The 18,368-nt window shown below is 43.9% G+C and overlaps 1 protein-coding gene across 6 annotated transcripts in view; it reads left to right on the forward strand.

The window, feature by feature from the left end:
- Positions 1-2,515: 2,515 nt before the first annotated feature.
- Positions 2,516-18,368, forward strand: part of PDLIM5 (PDZ and LIM domain 5) — a 131,338-nt gene continuing 115,485 nt past the window's right edge. For 3 of the 6 annotated variants that reach the window (XM_019006393.2, XM_019006396.2, XM_019006399.2), the window contains exons 1-2: positions 10,854-10,958; positions 13,735-13,870. In XM_019006393.2, coding sequence (XP_018861938.1) covers positions 13,775-13,870 — 96 coding nt within the window. In that variant the 5' untranslated portion in view covers positions 10,854-10,958; positions 13,735-13,774. Of the gene's footprint in view, positions 2,642-10,853; positions 10,959-11,547; positions 11,670-12,980; positions 13,089-13,734; positions 13,871-18,368 lie in introns of those variants that run through there. The other 3 variants (XM_033513380.1, XM_019006395.2, XM_019006394.2) reach the window with 3 other exon arrangements.

Consider the following 18,368-nt stretch of genomic DNA (forward strand, 5'->3'; position numbering starts at 1 on the left):
CTATGCAGATGAACTGCTCAAATCCTTACAAAAAGATCAGTGAAACAGGGTGGAGGAAGTTATGCAAAACTCTGGCTAGACAGACCCAAAAAAAGGAAAAACATAAACCCACGCCCTCTGTCTGGTGATCCTGAGGACTGAGCAACAGTGGAAACACGTTTATTTGCCAAAAAGAGCTTCCCTACTCCTTAAAAGGAGCTGTGTATACTCATCCCTTTCTTTGTGGTCCTCTCAAGGACTTGCATCTCCAGTGCAAGGAATGAAAAGTTGGTCAAAATCCGTCACTGGAATGAAATGTGAGTTTCCTGCCGTCACTCATCCTTTCCCTCTTCCTTTCTCTGCGAAGAGATAAGGAGGTGGCTCTCCCCAGAAGGGTTTGTTTACTTTGTGAGGCATTTCAAGCCGAGTGCCCGAGGCTGTAAGGTTAATGCTGCAGGACAGGGTGTATTGTTTCTCAAGTCAAGTTCTGATTTGTGCAAGAAGGAAAAAAGTCATTTCTCATGCTGTTTTCCCCTCTTGCAAACAGAGATGGTTAGAAGCAATTTTTTTGCAAAGGCTTTGGTGAGACATGGAATATGTGCTCTGTTCTCTCTGTCTGCAATCAACCCTTCTCATATTTTTTCCTTCTAACCAGCTATTTTGAAATAAGTCTGATTAGCCTACTCCTAGCACATATTTTGGATTATGGCACTGTAAAATGTTTTATGGTGTGTATGTACTGCATAGACGATGTATTATTTTCTCAAATCTATCATCAATTATTTTTTTCCTTTGGCACTTCCTGTGAGACAAACAGAGATAACTGAATTTGGAAGTGAATTGTATGGGTGGAGAGGGAAGGAAAAGAGGAGGTGGAGGGGGAAGGAGCAGCAAATTGTTTTGCAAAGTCTCTGGGCTGGAGCCATGCTTTTGTTTGAAAACATAGATATATACTTAGTGACCACTAATGTTAAAAATAGCATAATGGCAATAATCTATGAGAAGGCCTAAGTTATAGGTCATGTAGCTACTAATGCAAAGTACCTATGGCTCCCAAGTGTCAGTCAGCACATGTTGGATTCATGTCTCAGTCCCAGAGGTTTGTGGGATGAGGGAAACCAGCCCAGAGAGGGTAATCTGGTAATTCTTGTACGTGCCTCCATCTCCACAGAAAATTGTCATAATCCCCTGACTAGTCCAGTGAGAAACAAACTGAGGTTAGCTGGGCATTGCTGGCCTGCTAGCACAGGCTTGGGAGCAGCCTGGGGTGGGGGGAGGAACAGGGTCCATGCTTAGGATGTGGTTGTGCCCCATGGAGGGAACTTTTTGAGATTTTCCCCTGCTGGGCTTGGAGTGGTGAAAACCCTGCCCACAAGAGAGAGGTGGAAATATTTTTATAGTTGCTTGTATTTGCATTTCCCGGGATTATTCAGATACTGCAAGGATGAATGCAGTAACACTTGCAAGTTACTCAGCTACTACGGTGTTGCAAGCTATATGAGGTAATACAGAAATATTTCATTCATTTCCAGGGACCAGCTCACTGGCCCTTTTCCAGCAGCACTGTAAACTTGTAAAACTGATGGATCAGTTTCCCAAGGGTCTTTATTACCAAGATTTCTGACTTCTCAGCAACTGGAACAGCCTTGTAAACTATTCAGAACATGCAAGATGCTTAAAATAAGCTTGCAATTAGTGTTCCCCAGGGTTTTGTGCTGGATTTCTTTTCCCAAAGACTCATTTCTGTCATATTTAGCACAGGAGAATTGGAAAAGGCTCTCTTGGGGCTTATCTCTGTCAACAAGAAAAGGGCACTTCTAAACGATATTAAGTGCTACTGCTCCCTTCCTCAAAGGCAAAAACCAGTGCAATGACTAAGTTATGTCTCCAACCAGTTAAAAAAAATCCTAACATTGGGATGACTTGGATCTGCTTCCAAAGGGGCTTAGCACAAATATGTGTACAACTGAATTTCAAACATAGTTCTGCGTGTGAATTAAACTCCACAAAACACCAATTTATGCTGCCATATAAATTGTGACCTGGTGTGTGCCTCATGTCTCTCTCAGCTGTCCTACTTTGATATCCCTGTGTCATTAAGGCAACCACTTCCTGAGTGAAGCCATCTTCCATTCACTGACACCTGGAGCACAGACCAGGTACATCAACATTACACATGGGATACTGGATTCATTTCTCGTTTTCTTAAAGGTTGCCTTTAGATTCTGTTTTTGAAAGTTTAAACAATATTTAGACATCTAATGATAATATATATTTTATACAGATATTATGTAGAATATGATACAAATACATATATAAGATATATGATATAAGGCTACACTGGTAACTCTTTTTTTTTTTTTTTTTTTTTGCTGTAAAGGAAAACAGAAATTAATATTGCCCATGCATACTTCTGGATGATAAAAGCTGTGAGCTGTGCCTTTCCCCTTCAGTGTCAGGCAAACAAAAATAAAACAGGAGCAGAAGAACCACTTTGTTCCCCAGCCCTGCCCCCGGGTATATAAATAGCAGGCCAGGAGGCCCTGGACCCAAGTGGCTGCTGGAGTTCCACTCATTCCAGGGATCTTTGGACACCCTCTTATCAAAACAGAAAGGCTGACTTCACTCCCGCTCTCCCTGATTGATTTCATGTTGGAAACAGGTAACACGACAGCTTCCATTGTCCTTGAATTAGCCACCTCCTTCCAGAGGTCAAACAAACAGGCTGAAGGTCCCGAAACTCACTTCAGCTAATTGCTGCCAAAATTCCTTCTCGGCAAAATAAGCAGGGGCTGGAGCAGTCCAGGGTGACAAATGTTCTCCAGAGAGAAGGACAGAAACCATCCTGAGCAGGCTAACGAGGGGTATCAAGCTACAGGGCTGGGGAAGAGGCGAAATGCGAGACAAAGTGCAGAGCCAATTTTAAACTTAGGAGCCAAAGCCACAGAAAGTTCCTACTTTTCCTACTTGATTTTAATAGGCTTTGAAGTTTTGGTCAAGCTGAGGTGGAGCTCAGCAGTGGCATTAGGACATGGCTGTCAGATTCAATCCTGGAGCTCTGGAGGCTCAGTTTTACACTGGGCACCAGCATGGCCCTTTACTTGCTGAAAGCTTTCTGGCATCAGCTTTCTGCTTTTGTATTTTTAGAAACAATATGAGTTTAGACGCAATAGGTGGTGGCTAGAACTTTTCACTCTTACCCCTCTCATTTTCACTGTTTTCTCCTTCAAGCTGTTTTCAAGCTGTTTCTTTAACTAGTCTCTAATATATTTTTCTGTCACTTAGCACAGACACTGCAGGTACTGCTGTGCAACCCGTGTCACACGGTGCCTAAAATGATTGATGTCACTGTTCTGCCACTCATGTATTCTTCAGAATGAAAGCTTCAAGAGTGAGGGGATTGTATCACTGTGCTTTGGAGGGTGGCTCTCGTGCAAAGAGAGGGAAAGTGCAGGCCTGTGCCCAGCTAATAGATTGCAGGCACTTCATGTTCCTCCAAAGTGCTGTCAGCTCCTGTTTAACCCTAGATTGATTGATGTGACTCCATGTCCCACCTGCAGCTGCACAGATGCTGTGGACAGGCAGCTCCCAGAGCCAATGGCATCAGGTCCTGCTTCACTTGCAGTTGTTTATATATAGCCTGACCTCTACAGGAAGCGGCTGGTACGTTTTTCCATATGTGGGTATAGTAAGAAGCTCAGAGACCAACTGAGATATCCACAGTTTTGATTTATCCATGTTAGGTGACCACCTTGCTCATAGGAAGCATGGATAAGAAATACTTGAACAACAACAACTTTTTCTTTCTTTTCCTTTTTCCTTAAGTTGTCTAAGAGAGTATTTTACCCTTGCTTTAACGGCCTTAAATTCTAAAATACTGTTTTCTCCATCTTTCTTTTGTTCCCTATCTTGTTTTGAAACAAACAGGGGTCTGAGCAACCTGATTTAGTTAAAGGTCTCCCTGTTCATTGCAGGGGGGTTGGACTTGATGACCTTTTAAAATCCCTTCCAACCAAAACTGGTCTATGACTATGACACTGATAAGTGCTCTGCTTCTGCTGCCTTGCAAACATTGGCATGATAATGTTTTGCATCTAAGACATGGTGAAATATAATTTAATACTGGCTTTCTCTGTTTCCATCTTCACTCAGACCTCTTAGCAGCTCTTGACTCCTGTGGCTCTGGTCTGAACATCTCTCCAGACAGAGCTTGCAGCACTTCTGCACTTTCCTCCCAGCAGGGCTTCTTGTTCTTCTCAAGGGCAGCCTGTGTCAGACTAACCTCACAGCTGTCCTGTCACTGAGGTTATAAACAAAGGCAATGTGTCAGATTTCATTCATCTGGGCTTCAGGACAGCATCTGATGTCCAGCTGCATTGCCAAAGCCATCATTTTTGTGCCAGGTGATCAGGAAGACTGTAGGAAGGAAGACTGCAACAAGAAGTATGAGGCAGAAAGGTAGTTAATGGAGTTTGTTTATGTATTTGTATATAATTATATAAATATATGGTTATAAAATTAAAAGGTCTTGAAAGCTTTCCTGCTTAATATTTTCACAGTAAACTAGGCACAAAGGCTGCAAGTTTGCTAATGACATTTGTGGATGACAAAAGTTGGGAGGCTGAGGAAGATCTGAAAAATGTTATGAAGAACAACATTGTAACAGAGTTGAATTTGGAAACATGGATAACAAAAGCACACATATGGATATAATTTATCAGTAAACTGAAAATGGGAGAAAAAATAGGAAAAAAATTAATCAACTGGGCAATTCTCCAGTACTTTGGAGCACTGTTATGATTATCTTTGGAGAAGGAAATGTCATTCTGGGACCTGTCAGTCAAAATGTTTCCAGTGCAAACACTAAATCCGTGGCAGACAATGACATTAGTAAGGTGTCCTTAGGACACTACATATGATGTTGATGTCTCATGGCCATGGAAAATACAAATCTGAACAGGTGTAAGGAAAGGCTATTGAGATCACCAGGAGTGCCACAATCTTTCCTTACAGATGGAGGCAAAGTCAAACATTTCCTTACAAATGTTCAGCCCAGGAAAACGAAGGTTGACAGGGGATACGGTTTCCCTCTAAAAATACCCAGGAATCAAACAGCAGTGAGGGAGAACTATTTGAACCCATATGTGACTAAACTTAGTCTGGAAATAAGATGCAGGTTGCTGGCCATTAAAACAAAGAGGGGCAAGAACAGCCTTCGGATGGGAACAGCTGGGACCAGAAAAGCACAAGCACTTCTAAGATGCAAATGCAGTTAGGAAGAAATGCTGTAGCATTTCAGGAGGAAAAGGTTCAGGCTTGATGGCTCCTGGATCCTCCCAGGGAGGGCACAACTGTTTCTGACAGTGAGGGATGCTTATGTGTACCTGTGGTCCCTTCTGTCCCCCTTGCTCATCTTGATTCATGCACAGAATTTTGACCAAAAATATCAGCACAATGCAGGCTTCAGTTTCCTGGGGGTGACACCCAGATCTATCTGGCAGCCAACCTTGCCAAGTCAACAAGGAACTGGTGTTTTCACAAATAAATCACCGCAAAACATTCACATAAATATGACACTGGTGCATACAAGTTTGGTTCCAACTTTTAAAATGTATAAACACAAGCTTCTCTGATGGCTGTTTCTTTTTTTTTTTTTTTCCCTGCTGTTCTCCTCTGTCAGTAAAGTTTATCTGTGTGTTATTTACTGTGGGACTAGCTATTCGGTGATATAATATTTTATGTGGGCAGAAGTTAAAATAAGACCTGGACATGTTCTCTGATCTTCTTGCTCTCATGCCTGTTCTGTATTTCTCTGGAGAAAAAAACCCAAACAACTCTAGAGGTGGTTACAAAGGCCTAGAGAGCTTTGTCTGTATGCACAGGCTTCTGTACAGCTTTACTTAAGCAGTCATAAAATCCAGGGCAGTTAAGTCAACATAACAGAAAATATAAGTTGGGGTTTTTTACCCTTAGTTTATTTACAAACACTTGTAAAGGTATTGCAAGACCTGTTGATACAGTGGGATGTCACTAGCTTGGACTATGTTCATTCTTGTACTGGTTCAGTTGTGTGAACTGGCTGAAAGGCTTTGACTTGAGCATGATGTGGGGTTGTGGTGATGGAGCCCCAAACTGCATCTGCTGAGTGCCCAGGCTGAACAGCAGAACAGACCCTATAAAAAGCCTGTGCTTTTGTGAGTGAGTGGTGCTGGTAGGAATAAAGCAGAGGAGCTGCCTGCTCCCCTGCTGTACCCTCTGTCCAAACCCCTGTGCCAGGCTGCTCCCGACCTGCCAGGCTCTTCTTGCTGCAGCTTGCAACCTCTCCCTCCCTCGCCAAGGCAATCTATCATGCACAAGTCCACAGGCAAAGCTGCACCTCCTCTCCCAAGGCAAATTAATATAAATATTAATAATTGCATCAGGATCCTCCTGATCCAGGAGTGCAAGGATCACTCTGAAAGTTTGGCTGTTTACCTGCCAAACCCCACTTAATTGGTATTCATGGTGGATCTCAAACATAGCTCAAAGACATCACTCAGCAAACCCTTCCTGCACTGTAATTTAATTACTGATGGACTGTAATTAAACCACACCAAGCCACAGGTTTCTGCATTAACCGTTCCTTGCCATTAAGGAAAAGGAAATGAAGGCAGGCAGCTTGCTTCAAGAGCTAAGAACAGGAATAATTGAAAGCATTATTCCCATAACTTGCTTGACTCTGTCAAAAAAGGTAAATATGAAGTCTGATTTTTTTTTTCCCTCCTTTTTTCTTCCCATGTATTGCTCTATTTGGGAGGGCTATGTCAGCCTGGGGTAGTGTAATCCAGTAGTCAGTTGTTAGTAGCTGTGAAGGAATTTGGAAGAACTGGTTTCAATTCCTTGACAGTCGATTCCTTGCATGTATAAATGTTTATTGCCTCTGGTCACCATCTGTAAAATGAGGCTAATGCCTCACAGCAGGGCTAAGGATGAAGCTGTTCAGGCTGTGACGTTCTGAGAAGCTTCAGATTGATTTCAGTCCCTAAAATGGGCCATGTTTAATGTGATAAGGAGATAACCTTAAGCTTCTGAAAAGGTTAATTGTGTTTCCTGGAATGAAGAGGTTTAGTTTCTGTTTCATTGGTTTGGAGTCACAAGCTAGAAATGTTTAACCTGTGGCATGGGCTGTGGCATCCACATTGGTGGTCCTTCTTTTACCTGAGGAGGAGGGAACGAAACAGATATTCCTAGCTTAGGAACTAGGAATGACCAGGCTCCAATGTGTCTGCTCAGTCACTACAAAGGAGTCCGGTAATAACATAGGTTTCCTCTGTTTACACAATTTAGCAAGATTGTAGAGACACTGTAAATAAGGAGTGTTTTATTAGTAAATATTACTTTCACTTTACAAAGGAAAGCACCAATAAAGAAAAACTAATGAAGGCTTGATTAGCTAAAATAAAAAGAAATCAGAAATTAAAAAAAAATTAATAAATCTGTTTATACAATGGCTAGAGTGGGAACACCAACACTGTTAACTTTTCAATCTGATGAAAACTGCAGGTTTAAAATCTGTCTTGGTCTCTGAGATGGGACACAAACTGCTGTCAGGAGGACACAGCTACAGAAGAAGTAACACAAGAAAATATGCTCAGTGAGACAAGAGGTTGATGACAAGTGAAGATGGCCAGCACAGCTGGGGGAGAACAGGGCTCTAAGAGGAGAGGAAAAAAAGGTGACAAGTAAGAGAAAACTTGACCATAAGGGTTTTTTTTGGCTGACAAAGCTGTTCCAAAGTGAATTGTGTGGGTGCAGCTGCCCAGCTGGCTGGATCCTGAACCCCTGCCCATGGCTCCCCCCATGCCAGAAGTCTTTGGGCTAACTGGACTTACTGTGGTGGACAGGATGTATGAGAGAGGATGCAATTCAGCACTGGGTATCTTTCCAAAACAGGGACAGGAAAAAGAAAAACAGAACAAACCAAACAAACGACAAAACCACAAAATACCAAACAAACATAAAAATAAAAGCTTTTCTGTCATACCAGTTCTAGGTGGGTTGGGCTTCACTGTGACCAAAGTGTAACAGCTTGCCCTATCAAAAGCTGACTGCAGCCCCTGTTTCTCAGAAACACATAGAAATTATCTAATTTATTGTATTTTTTGGCCACAGAGCTATCTGGAAATAGAAATAAGCTGTTATGCTCTAGATGATATTCACATTAACCTCTTTAGAGAGAGAATTACTTTGAGCTGAACACGAGTTATATGCTGAGTGTAAATATTTACACTAGATTTACCTTTGGAAGAAAAGCAAAAGTGAAAGTAGCAGTGCAGTAAAAGCACAACTTGTAGTTCAATGCCTTAGCACACAGAAAGGTAATGTTACATTAAGTGCTACTTAATTAAGAATAATTCGACTGTGCATTGTTAATCTGTTCATAATTCATGGGCTACTTTTTCCATTTACAGATGTCTTTTTGTACTTTAACACTGCAGGTGATGTTCTCTGTCAGTTTTGCAGTGCCCATTATCCAGCACCTAAGGCATTTATTTCATTGGCATTTAAACGAGACTTAAGTGCTTGAGTAATTCTGAGATAGGCTGTATCTGCCTGGCTAGCTGACTACTGCATTTAATTAATTTCTAGACTCCTTCCTTCCTTGTTCAGAGGGAAAAATGCAAGTTCTGTCTAAAATCCGGTAGTGGTAGGAAGAACAGGCAGGCCACAGTTCAAGCTGCTGCCGAGGTTTCTTGCTCAACTTACTATCTCTGATTTCGCTATTCATCTTTGATGAAAAGCTTTTTTTTCAAAGAGAATATTTGAAAAGTGACCAAGAATGGAGCCATCTCGAGCTAATGAGTTGCCTCTATTTCTGTTCCCTGTCTCTGGAGGCAAAGGAAAACAGATTCATTTGTTACGAACCGATCACGCCACAGCACAGTGATGATGGAAAAAGACGAGACTGCCAGCTTAGAGCTGGGAGTGGCACTGGCCTTGCTGCAATGGGTGGGTATGGTGCAGATTGCATGCAGGCTCGCCAGGGCTGAAACCTGCTGCAACACCAACCAGCAAAAGTCTCTCTGCATGTTCCTCTTCAGTCATGGTGAATTAATGTAATGCTGTCTTGAGATGCTGCATGTGCAAGCTACTTCCCCAACAGGAAAAGCTGAAGGCTTTGGGAGAGCTGAAGTGGAAAAGGATGTTTTTCACTAACATGGCAAAGTGCAAAAGCAGGCAGGACCAAAGGCTGTGTGCTCTGGTGAGCTGAGAGCCGATTGCTACCCAAGCAGTCAGCACAGGGACGTGCTGACACTGGAGATATCACGCCAGTCACACCGGGGAGTGGGGTCCTGGAGCTTTTTCTACTCTAATAAATGAAACAGCTTGAGAGTGACCTACAGCCCTTGTGACACAATGAAAAATCCCTCTGTTGGGTAATTTTTACTTCCATGAATTAAAATCCTGTGAGAGTCAGTTTGTGTAACAGGGATTTTTAGTTTTGCCTGATTGGAGAGACTTAATAGGAAAAGAGCAGACTAAGGAAGGAAGATTTCTGAAACAGTGGTTTGGCTACAGCAGTGGGAGGTTTAGATGCTTTTCTTTTTGAGATGCTGTTTGAGGTGCACTTGTCATAGTTATGGCAAGTGAGAAGACACACAGCTCAGTGGGACACTGTTAAAATACCCTTGTTAAGGTTCACTGAGCCAGGGCTTAGAGGATTGGAGAGGCCCTAGTTTCAGGCACCTAGGGCAGGGGGTCTTGTAACCCAGCATCAGCTCCAGCCTGAGGGCAATGGGCACAGAAGGGCCAAAACCAGGCTCAAGGCTGTGCAGGTGACAATAAAAGCAAGGGACAGTGCTCTGGGGCCAGAGGGGTGAGGCAGGGCTGTCCATTATGAGGACTGCCTGTTGTGTTGGATGGTGATAAATAAGAATTTAAAGCTTTTTTCTACATTCCTTCTCCACAGTAAACCCATGCTTGAGGATGGCACTGAAATCCTTTGAATCGTACAGATAATGGTACTGTTAACTGGATGGACATTTGTTTCACAGCCATTTTTACATGTAATGACTTGTCACACGTGAAGTTTGGCAGGCACCTCAAGCCTCACCAAGCTGTGACGTGCAGCTGAAAGTGATTCCGAAGTGCTGCTGTTTCATCTTTGCCCTGTTCCTGCCTCTCCCAAGGCAGTGGCTGGCGCTGGCAGACCCAGCAGGGCTCTCTCTGCCCCGCTCCATGGATTCCCAGCTGGACAGTCTCCGTGCTAACGAATTAGTCCAATAACAATCCGATGAAGCATCACTTAGAGCCTGGTTCATTCCATGCGCCCACTCCTACAGCGAGGCTGTGCCAGAGACCTTAATTTCTGGCGGATCCCTTCCAATTTCGGAGCTGAACTTATGCATGGTTACTCTCTACCTGTTTGTTCTGGTGCCAGCCTTTTGTTAGCTCCAACAGCTCTTCTGCCTCGCCGCCGTTCCCCCACTTTGATGTCCTCAGGGGGCGAGTACATCCCCGTCATTCCTCACGCTACTCCACATTAAATCAACCAAACTCCCTCTTTCCGTAGGGTCTCCTGCTCGGCCTCAGGCTGCCCCCGCCGCTTCCCCCCATCGCTGCCCGGCACCGCAGCCCCTTCCCTCAGGGCGGGCACACGGGGAGCGGCCCCTTCCCGCTCGCCCTTGCGCTTCACAGGTGCGCCCGCAGCTGCGTGTGCGTAAATCCAAGCGGGCTGAAAGCGAGCGCTCCCCTGTTAAAACCGAAACAAATCAAACAACGCAGCAAACCTGGGCACGGCGCGGGCTTTCCGGCCCCTGCCCCGCTCCGCAGCCCCGTCCCGCAGCCCCGTCCCGCGGCGGCAGGGCTGGGCTGGGCCGGGCCGGGCCAGGGGAGGAGCGGCGGGAGACGGAAGTGAAAACAAGAGCGGGGGGACGGTGCTGCCGCCTCACAGACGCGCCGCGGTGTCCTCGCCTCTCTGCGCCGTGCCGCACCGCCGGGTGAGTGCCGGGGCGGCAGAAAAAACACCGTGGGGGGAGTTAGGCAAAAAGTCAGTAGGCTATGCGCGGTTTGTAAAGGTGCTCGGTGCTTATTATCATTTAACTTCTGTAAGCGGGGCGCTCAGCTTGTGGTGGTGGCGGGGCGCCCGGCCGGGGTGCCGGGGTGCGGCGTGGGCGCGGCCCGGCCCCGGGGCAGCGCCTCCGCGAGCCCGGGCTGCGGGACACCTGCGGGGCTCCTCGCCCTCAGCCGAGCTCTGCCCTGCCCGTAGGGCTGCTCGGGGCTCAGGGGTGCCTCTCTCCCTTTGTGGCACCCGCGGGGCTGCACGCCGGGTGCCTCTGGAGCGGCTGGGGCTGTGGGAGCGCCTGGAGCCGAGATCGAGCGCCCCTGGGGGGGTGGGGGTGTCTGGTCCCCAGCCTGCGGTGGCCGTGGGGCTGGCTCCTCGTCCCGGGGAGGTGGGCAGAGGGGCGTGTTGGGGTGTACGGGGGCTGGTGCTGGCGCTGCCCGCGCCGCTCCCTCCGGCACGGCTGTCCCGGGGCAGGAAGGCCCCGCTGGTGCTGCGGGGCCGGGGCGGTGCGGACCGGAGCTCTGCCGGGGATTTGAAATTCCCCCGTCCGGACGCAGGTCCACCAAGCGTTCGATCGTCTGAAGGAAAGTTGCACAATTTCACCCTTAGCTGATTTATCAGCACAGTGCTCTCCACGTGAAGCGAGGTTGGTGGTTTGCGGTGTTTTCCTTTAGCTGTTGCCCTGGCACATTTTAAGAAATTTGTTAAAGAAAACTCGGAATGGGTCTTCTTTGTTGGCTGTTCCTTCCTGGTGTATCTGTCAGGCTAGAGATGCAGATATACTGGAATTAAGGGAGTGACAAAGGAAAGATGAATGATGTTGAGTGGGATGCACGGTATTTCAGCGTGCACTTTCTTCCCTATTTCTACTTGCTACAAATGAAAAAGAATTGTATCAATTCATAATAGAAATTATTCTTTTTCCTGGTCTATAATTGTAACTAGCTGATTCTCAGTTAAAAAAAATAAAAATAAGAAAGCTACACAGGTACTTTAGTTTCAATTGCCAGGTAAAGCCTGCTCACCTGTGTGAAACAGCTGCACAGGGTGCTGATCGCTATGTGGAGCTTGCTTCCTTGCAGTCTCATAATTTACATTGACCTGTCACTGCAAAGGATTTCATTTAGCGGGAGTGAAAAGAGTGAGTCTTTTTATGTAGAAAGAAATCTGTGACTAATTCAGATCCTCTTTTTGAAAGAATTCTGTGCACAGGGCAATTAAACAGCTTAGTTCTCGCTTTAGTGGTGAGCAAGCCTCCTAAGAATCCTAGCTCAAACTTGTCGGAGACTTTTCTTCCTCTTTAGCTAGAGGAGAGCTCAGTCTTGTGTGTTTCCCCTTCTGTACATTGGTGCTTGTTGGGGTTTTTAAGTGTGGGTTGAGTCAGCATCTGGGGTCAGAGCTGCCCCTTTTCTGGATGCCAGCAGGCAGTGGTGGGTTGGGAATGGCCCAGTTACCCAGGCACCGCTGATACAAGCTACAAATTCTGCTTCCTAATATATATATCTTGTGCTGCCTAATGCCTGTAGCCGTGCTCTGGTTACCTGGGGGGCCGTCGGTGTGAATAATGTTCATAGTTTGATTTAGAAAAAAAGTCTGAGTAGTGGATCTCTGCTGCTTTGGGAGGTGAACCCAGAAATGTGCAGTGTGGATGGCTCTCTTGGGGAGTGACATCCTTGCATCGATTGCAGCAGCCCTGCTCTCATGCTCCTTTTGGGTGGGCTGCATTTGGAAAAACCCACTGCCTCTGAGAAACTAACGTGGCTCCCCTGCAGTGTACGAGCAGCTAAAACCGGGCTTTTCAGAATTTGGTGGGGTTTGCAGCCGCCTGCTGCTGCTTAGCTGAAGGTCCACCTTAAATGTCCCTATATGAGTATGGAATCTGGCTGTGCCCCGGTGTAGTCTTACACCAGCCCGCCCTGGTGTGCTCCTGCCGGGCTTCGACTATACAAAAATAGACAGCATCCACAACCTAAGATGTCATTGTAACATTACTTATCTGAGGTGGAACTGAAGCCCTTATCTTTGACGCTGAGCAGCACTTAAAGATCTCAGTTGCCTTTTAAAGGTAATTTGTTGGCCACATTTGTGGAGAAGGGGTTGCTTGGGTTTTGCTTCATTAGTGTTAAAATGTGACTGTGGATATTTTGCTTTAGTTCACAGTTTTTATTTTGGGGGTTGGTTTTGATACCTGTCTCATCTGTGACATTGTTCTGCCACTATGAAGCTATGCTATAAAAATAAAGTCACAGGAATTTTATTTTCTTCTGATTAACTGCAAAGTTGTGATGCTTTGACATTGTTGTGTTTAGAAATAAGCTTTAAGCTGATGACATGGCAGCATATGATATTAATTTTTTTAGAAGTGAATGTGCCAGTAGTGCTAATGTCTTCCATACTTTGGTTTAAGGGATGCTATCAATTCATGCTTGTCTCAGTATTGACCCCCTGCCCCACACAGTGTTTTGTTAGTTAAAAGTAGTTGTCAAACATCTAGGCAGCAGCAGCAGTTCTCTAAGTTCTGCTTTTTCTTAAGCTATGGAGGGAAACAACATAAGAGGAATAAAAGCACAAGTCATGGCAGACCTGGTGTGGGGTTTTTGGATGTTTCGGGGGGAGGGGAATACAGCCAAAGAAAGAAGGCTTTCAAAATTGCAGACAGTGCCTTTTTTTTTTTATCATCTTTAAATTTAAACTCTAATCCTCTTCTGCAGGCATCAGTTCTTTGGATTTGGTCCTTGAATACTAAACATCATGAGCAACTACAGCGTGTCTTTGGTCGGGCCAGCTCCCTGGGGATTCAGGCTTCAGGGAGGCAAGGATTTCAATGTGCCTCTGTCTATCTCTCGAGTAAGTGCATTTGATTCTTCTCCTGCATGTGGGTATCTGTTATGCTGTGGCCAACCCACAACCTTCAGACAAAGCCATTAATTACAGACACTGGAGCTCAGCTTGCCCATGGTGGACTGTTGGGGGTCGGGGAGGGAGGGATAGAGAGGGGAAGATAAATCTTTGTGTGAAGGCTTCAAGAAAATTAGCATGGGGAGGACTTTTTAATTTGAAATGGTTGTTTTATCTGCATTTGTTTATTCAAATAAGGAAAGAAATTACTCTCGAATTTCCTTCCCTGCTCCCATCCAGAAAATAGAAATGCAGAGGTTGGAGGCTGACAGGAAACAAGCAATTTACTTTACTGGGCTGAGCCTGTGCATTTCAGATGGGAAGCAGTGGGGAAAAATCACTCGTGTTACCCTTGTTTATTCAGCAGCTCTTAGCTGCTTGAGGATCTTGTGGTGTCTGTTATTACAAATCCTACCATTTGTAATAAAAAGGTATTTAAATGACAGTAGATGTAAATAGCAGTTCATCAATGTGTGCCTGAGTGAACGTGCCAGTTTCTCATGAGTGTTTTATAGAGTATGTGCTCTGAACTGGTGTTCAAAGGATTTGAGGAACTAAGTCAAAACAAATATGCTCTTTGTACCCAGCACTGTCTAACTAGTTTCCCACTTTACAACTGTGTTTTCAGGGAAGGCTTGTCTTTCAGTGTGGGCTGAATTTTCAAAACTGTTTTCAGATGGCTGAAGCACTTTGCACATAAAATATAGTGACAAACATTGCAGTCTTGAATTTCTAGGATCACTGGAAATCTCTGGGTGAAGGGACTGGCTTTTGATGGCTCTGCACCGTGACACCTTTAAATCTGATTAGCCATGTGGAATAATTTATATATGAATGGCCCTTCCTCTGTCAACAGCTCTCCTCTCCCTCCTGCATTTTCATGGAGTTTACTGACAAAGATGAATTATTTTGTACACCTGTTGGGATGGCAGAATTGATACTGCCCTGGGAGATGGAGCAGGTTTCTATTTGGGTTTATGCATCATGGTGATATTTTTAGCTAATCTTAACTAGTGTTTCAAACCCTTCCAGTTCATTTAGTCTTGGCTTATATTATCCACTGGCAGATTATGCTGGTGAAATGAAAGTACAGTTTAGCTCTGAAAAATTCTTTTTATATGGCTGAAATTGACAGGAGAAGTGTAAATATGCCTGTGTGCTGATTAGGACAGTTAATATCTGAGACAAGAAGGGGTTGAAAAGCAGTTTATTCCTGGATTTCAGGGACTGTAAAGCTGAACTGTATTTTGGTTTCTTGTTCAGCAGCTGGTTACTTGTACACTAAAGAGAAATTTGAACTGAGGATGTGGACGGCACTCTGCTGATTTGATGGTACAAGGGCTTTCATGACAAGGATTTGCAAAGGCACAGGGTTCTTGTTTGTGATACTGACCTGACGAGCAGTTAAGCACTATAGGCAGTAAGCCATGTGAAACAACCAACTTCAGGAAAGGGTAATACTTTTTTTGTAGAGGCCTCTGTTATCCTGGAGATCTACAGTGCAGTCCTGCTGTAAGCAGGCTTCCCATCTAAAAGAGGAAACATTGGAATTAGCCCAGACTACAACTTTATTGCAGGAATCAAATGTGCTGTCGCACAGAGTAGCCTGGAGGAATTGACCTGAAGAGCTGCCTATTAGAGCCTCAGTTATGGGATTCCCTAGTGACAAATGTCAGTGCCCACAAGAGCAGAACATAATGAAAGATGGGGGCTGGTGTGGTTTCAGAGCTTTAATTTGTGCATGGGCAGGGAAGCACAATCTCCACCTCAGCACAGCTCCTCAGCTGTGCTGTGTCTTCCTACTTGCAGTTAAGAGTATGCAAGTATTAGACTGCAAGTATTAGACTGCCTAGTGCTTTTTTTTTTTTTTTTTTTTCCCCCCCCCCCCCTTTGGATTAAAAGGAAAAAAAAAAAAAAAACTTAGTTCTGGTATGCCAATCCAGCTTTGGGCCAATAGTTTTTACCAGAAGAATTCAACACCCATGTTCCTGGTATGCTAGAACAGTGTGTACAATTCACCCCCCAAGCCCTTCTTTTCCTGATGTAGCATAAATTCCTTCCTGTATCTGAGGGCTGCTAATTAAATTATTTTAGCAAAACAGTAATGAGACAGCATAATTATGTTCCTTGGCAAGGAGGACTCTTTGGTTTTGTTTTGTTTTTAATTTGTCCTGTAGATGCTGAAGATGAATGCTGGGCTGCTGAGGGCTAATTTCCTGCTTTAGTTTAAACTCATTGAAATTAAATTTAAATAAAGTGTAGTTTATGAAACACAGAGAATACACTGCTTTCTAAAGCTGTTTATCTGAAAAGTTAATCTCTTCACTAATGATTTGAACAAATTACAATCTCACAGCTCCTTGAAGAAGGTTTTACTAAGTCACTTGAGTTTGTACTGGATACAGTTTAAATGGGCGTATTTCTTGTTGCCTCTGTAGGGTAAAATTAGTTAAAACTCTTACTATGTAATACTCATAACTAGGTTAAAATGAGGTTAACATTAGTGCAGGGGTAGTATTTGATTTTTCATAAATTAGTATATTGCAGACTAGTCTGAATTTCATAACCAATAGCAACTTGAAGGGTTATATCAGTCTCTTTATATAGCTGAGTGCTGTAAAGTTGCTATGTTTAATTGTACAGCTGTACACATTTCATGGGAAGCAATAAACATGATATTGGGGTGATGTGATGGTTATTACATTTATCAGTGTAACTATAGACCATATGTGCACATAGTTATGTACACATACATACACAACATATGTACCTTTCGTGTATAAGTCCGCACAACACAAATGCATGCGGAACTTAGTACGTGAGCTTGTATCTGGCTGGACTTCAACAGGGTGACTTTTCCCAGTGTTCCTCCTTGCCTGCTCACTTGTCTGAGCCCTGCAGAGTGCCATTGCACAGGTCAGGAATTTAACGCTGGGAAGCTGAAGTGGGGCGGGAGCAGCGGTGGGAGTGTGATGGGCGGTATGGTTCCCATGAAGCAAGGGCCCGTGGGAAGGAAGTTGCTCTGAAAGTAATAAGGGATAAAGGGTGGGTTGAGGATTATTAACAGCCAAGTGTTAAAGTGGCTCAGGCTGCCACATGTAAGTGTAGTGTAGGGCTTCCAGGTAGTTAATTCTGAGGTGGCATTTTGCAGACTCTGAGCAGTTAGCCTGCAGTGAAGAATACAGACATTGCTAGAGCCCAGGTGTGCAAACTTAGATTATTCTGAGTTGCTGTTCTTACTGTTTCCTTATGGTAGTTTACATTAATTAAAGAAGCAGCTGATGTCCTTATTCCTTCAAGACCTATACTATGATGCAAAAGAAAAAAACAGGGAGATTTAGAGGAGATGAGAATAAGATTTGTTTGTGCAAGAGTTTATTCTCATTCAATGGAAGGAAAAATTGCAGTTTTGGAAATAAAGTACCCCAATATACTGCTAGGTTTGTTTCATGAAGTGACTCTTGGGCATGCTGAATTCTCTATTAACAGAATTTGGGGTTAATCATAACTACAATATCATCTGTTTTATTTAGGTGCAACACAGTAGCTTTTAAAACTATCCATACATCTTTAAACTTTGAATTAACATTATATTTGCTTTACTTTTTGAGGAGTTTGTTAGTTCCCCATGCTTCATTAACAAAACCAGAAAAATCTCAGTAAGCGTGACTAACATTAGAACTGTCAAAACTGCTGTACTCTGCAGATTGAAATAAATGGTGTTTGGTATTGATGATGTATTCATTATGTTGGGATGACCCGTGGGAAGTTTGGATACTTGTTCCAGATGTGTGCTTGTCATGTTAGTAGTTGATCAAAATTTTTGTGATGTAGTCTCTAAAAGGTACTTCTCTCTGCTTTATGGCAATATTTTCTGCTAGAAACAAGGAAATACTCAAGCAAAGCTATAGTTTGAAGAGTAATGTAGTCTGTAGGCAGTAGATACCCTCTCACCTAATGCAAACACATTGGATGTTTACCTGTGTTTAAAAGATACTTTTTTGTTGAATCCTGGTGACAAGTTTAGCTCTTGTCTTTCAGAAGATGTTTCACTATTTGTTTTTCTCTTGCTGTAGGAATTAAAAAAGAATACAGTCATGTTGAAATGCTTGACCTGACTGACAGTTCTGTTTTTCTACTGCAGCTTCTTTCAGTGTGTTTCCCACACTGCCAGCTTCTTTCTGCTTCACTGATCACTTTTTTTCTTCAAAATACCCAAAACAAATGAACACCACTCCTGCCTTAGAAATAACTGCTTGGTTTTGCAGTTTTTTAATTTTCATTATTTCAACTGTTACAAGTATGTTTTTCTGTGTTAAAGTTGCAAGCCAGTAGTTGACGGAAGACTCGTGATAATAAGTCTGTTGGTAAGAAGTACACTCAAGGAGTAGATGGAAGAGCAGCCCATCTTGGGATGAAGTAGGAAATGCAAGTACAGCACATCAGG

The sequence above is a fragment of the Parus major genome, chromosome 4 (assembly GCF_001522545.3).
Source record: "Parus major isolate Abel chromosome 4, Parus_major1.1, whole genome shotgun sequence".
Classification (NCBI taxonomy): Eukaryota; Metazoa; Chordata; class Aves; order Passeriformes; family Paridae; genus Parus; species Parus major.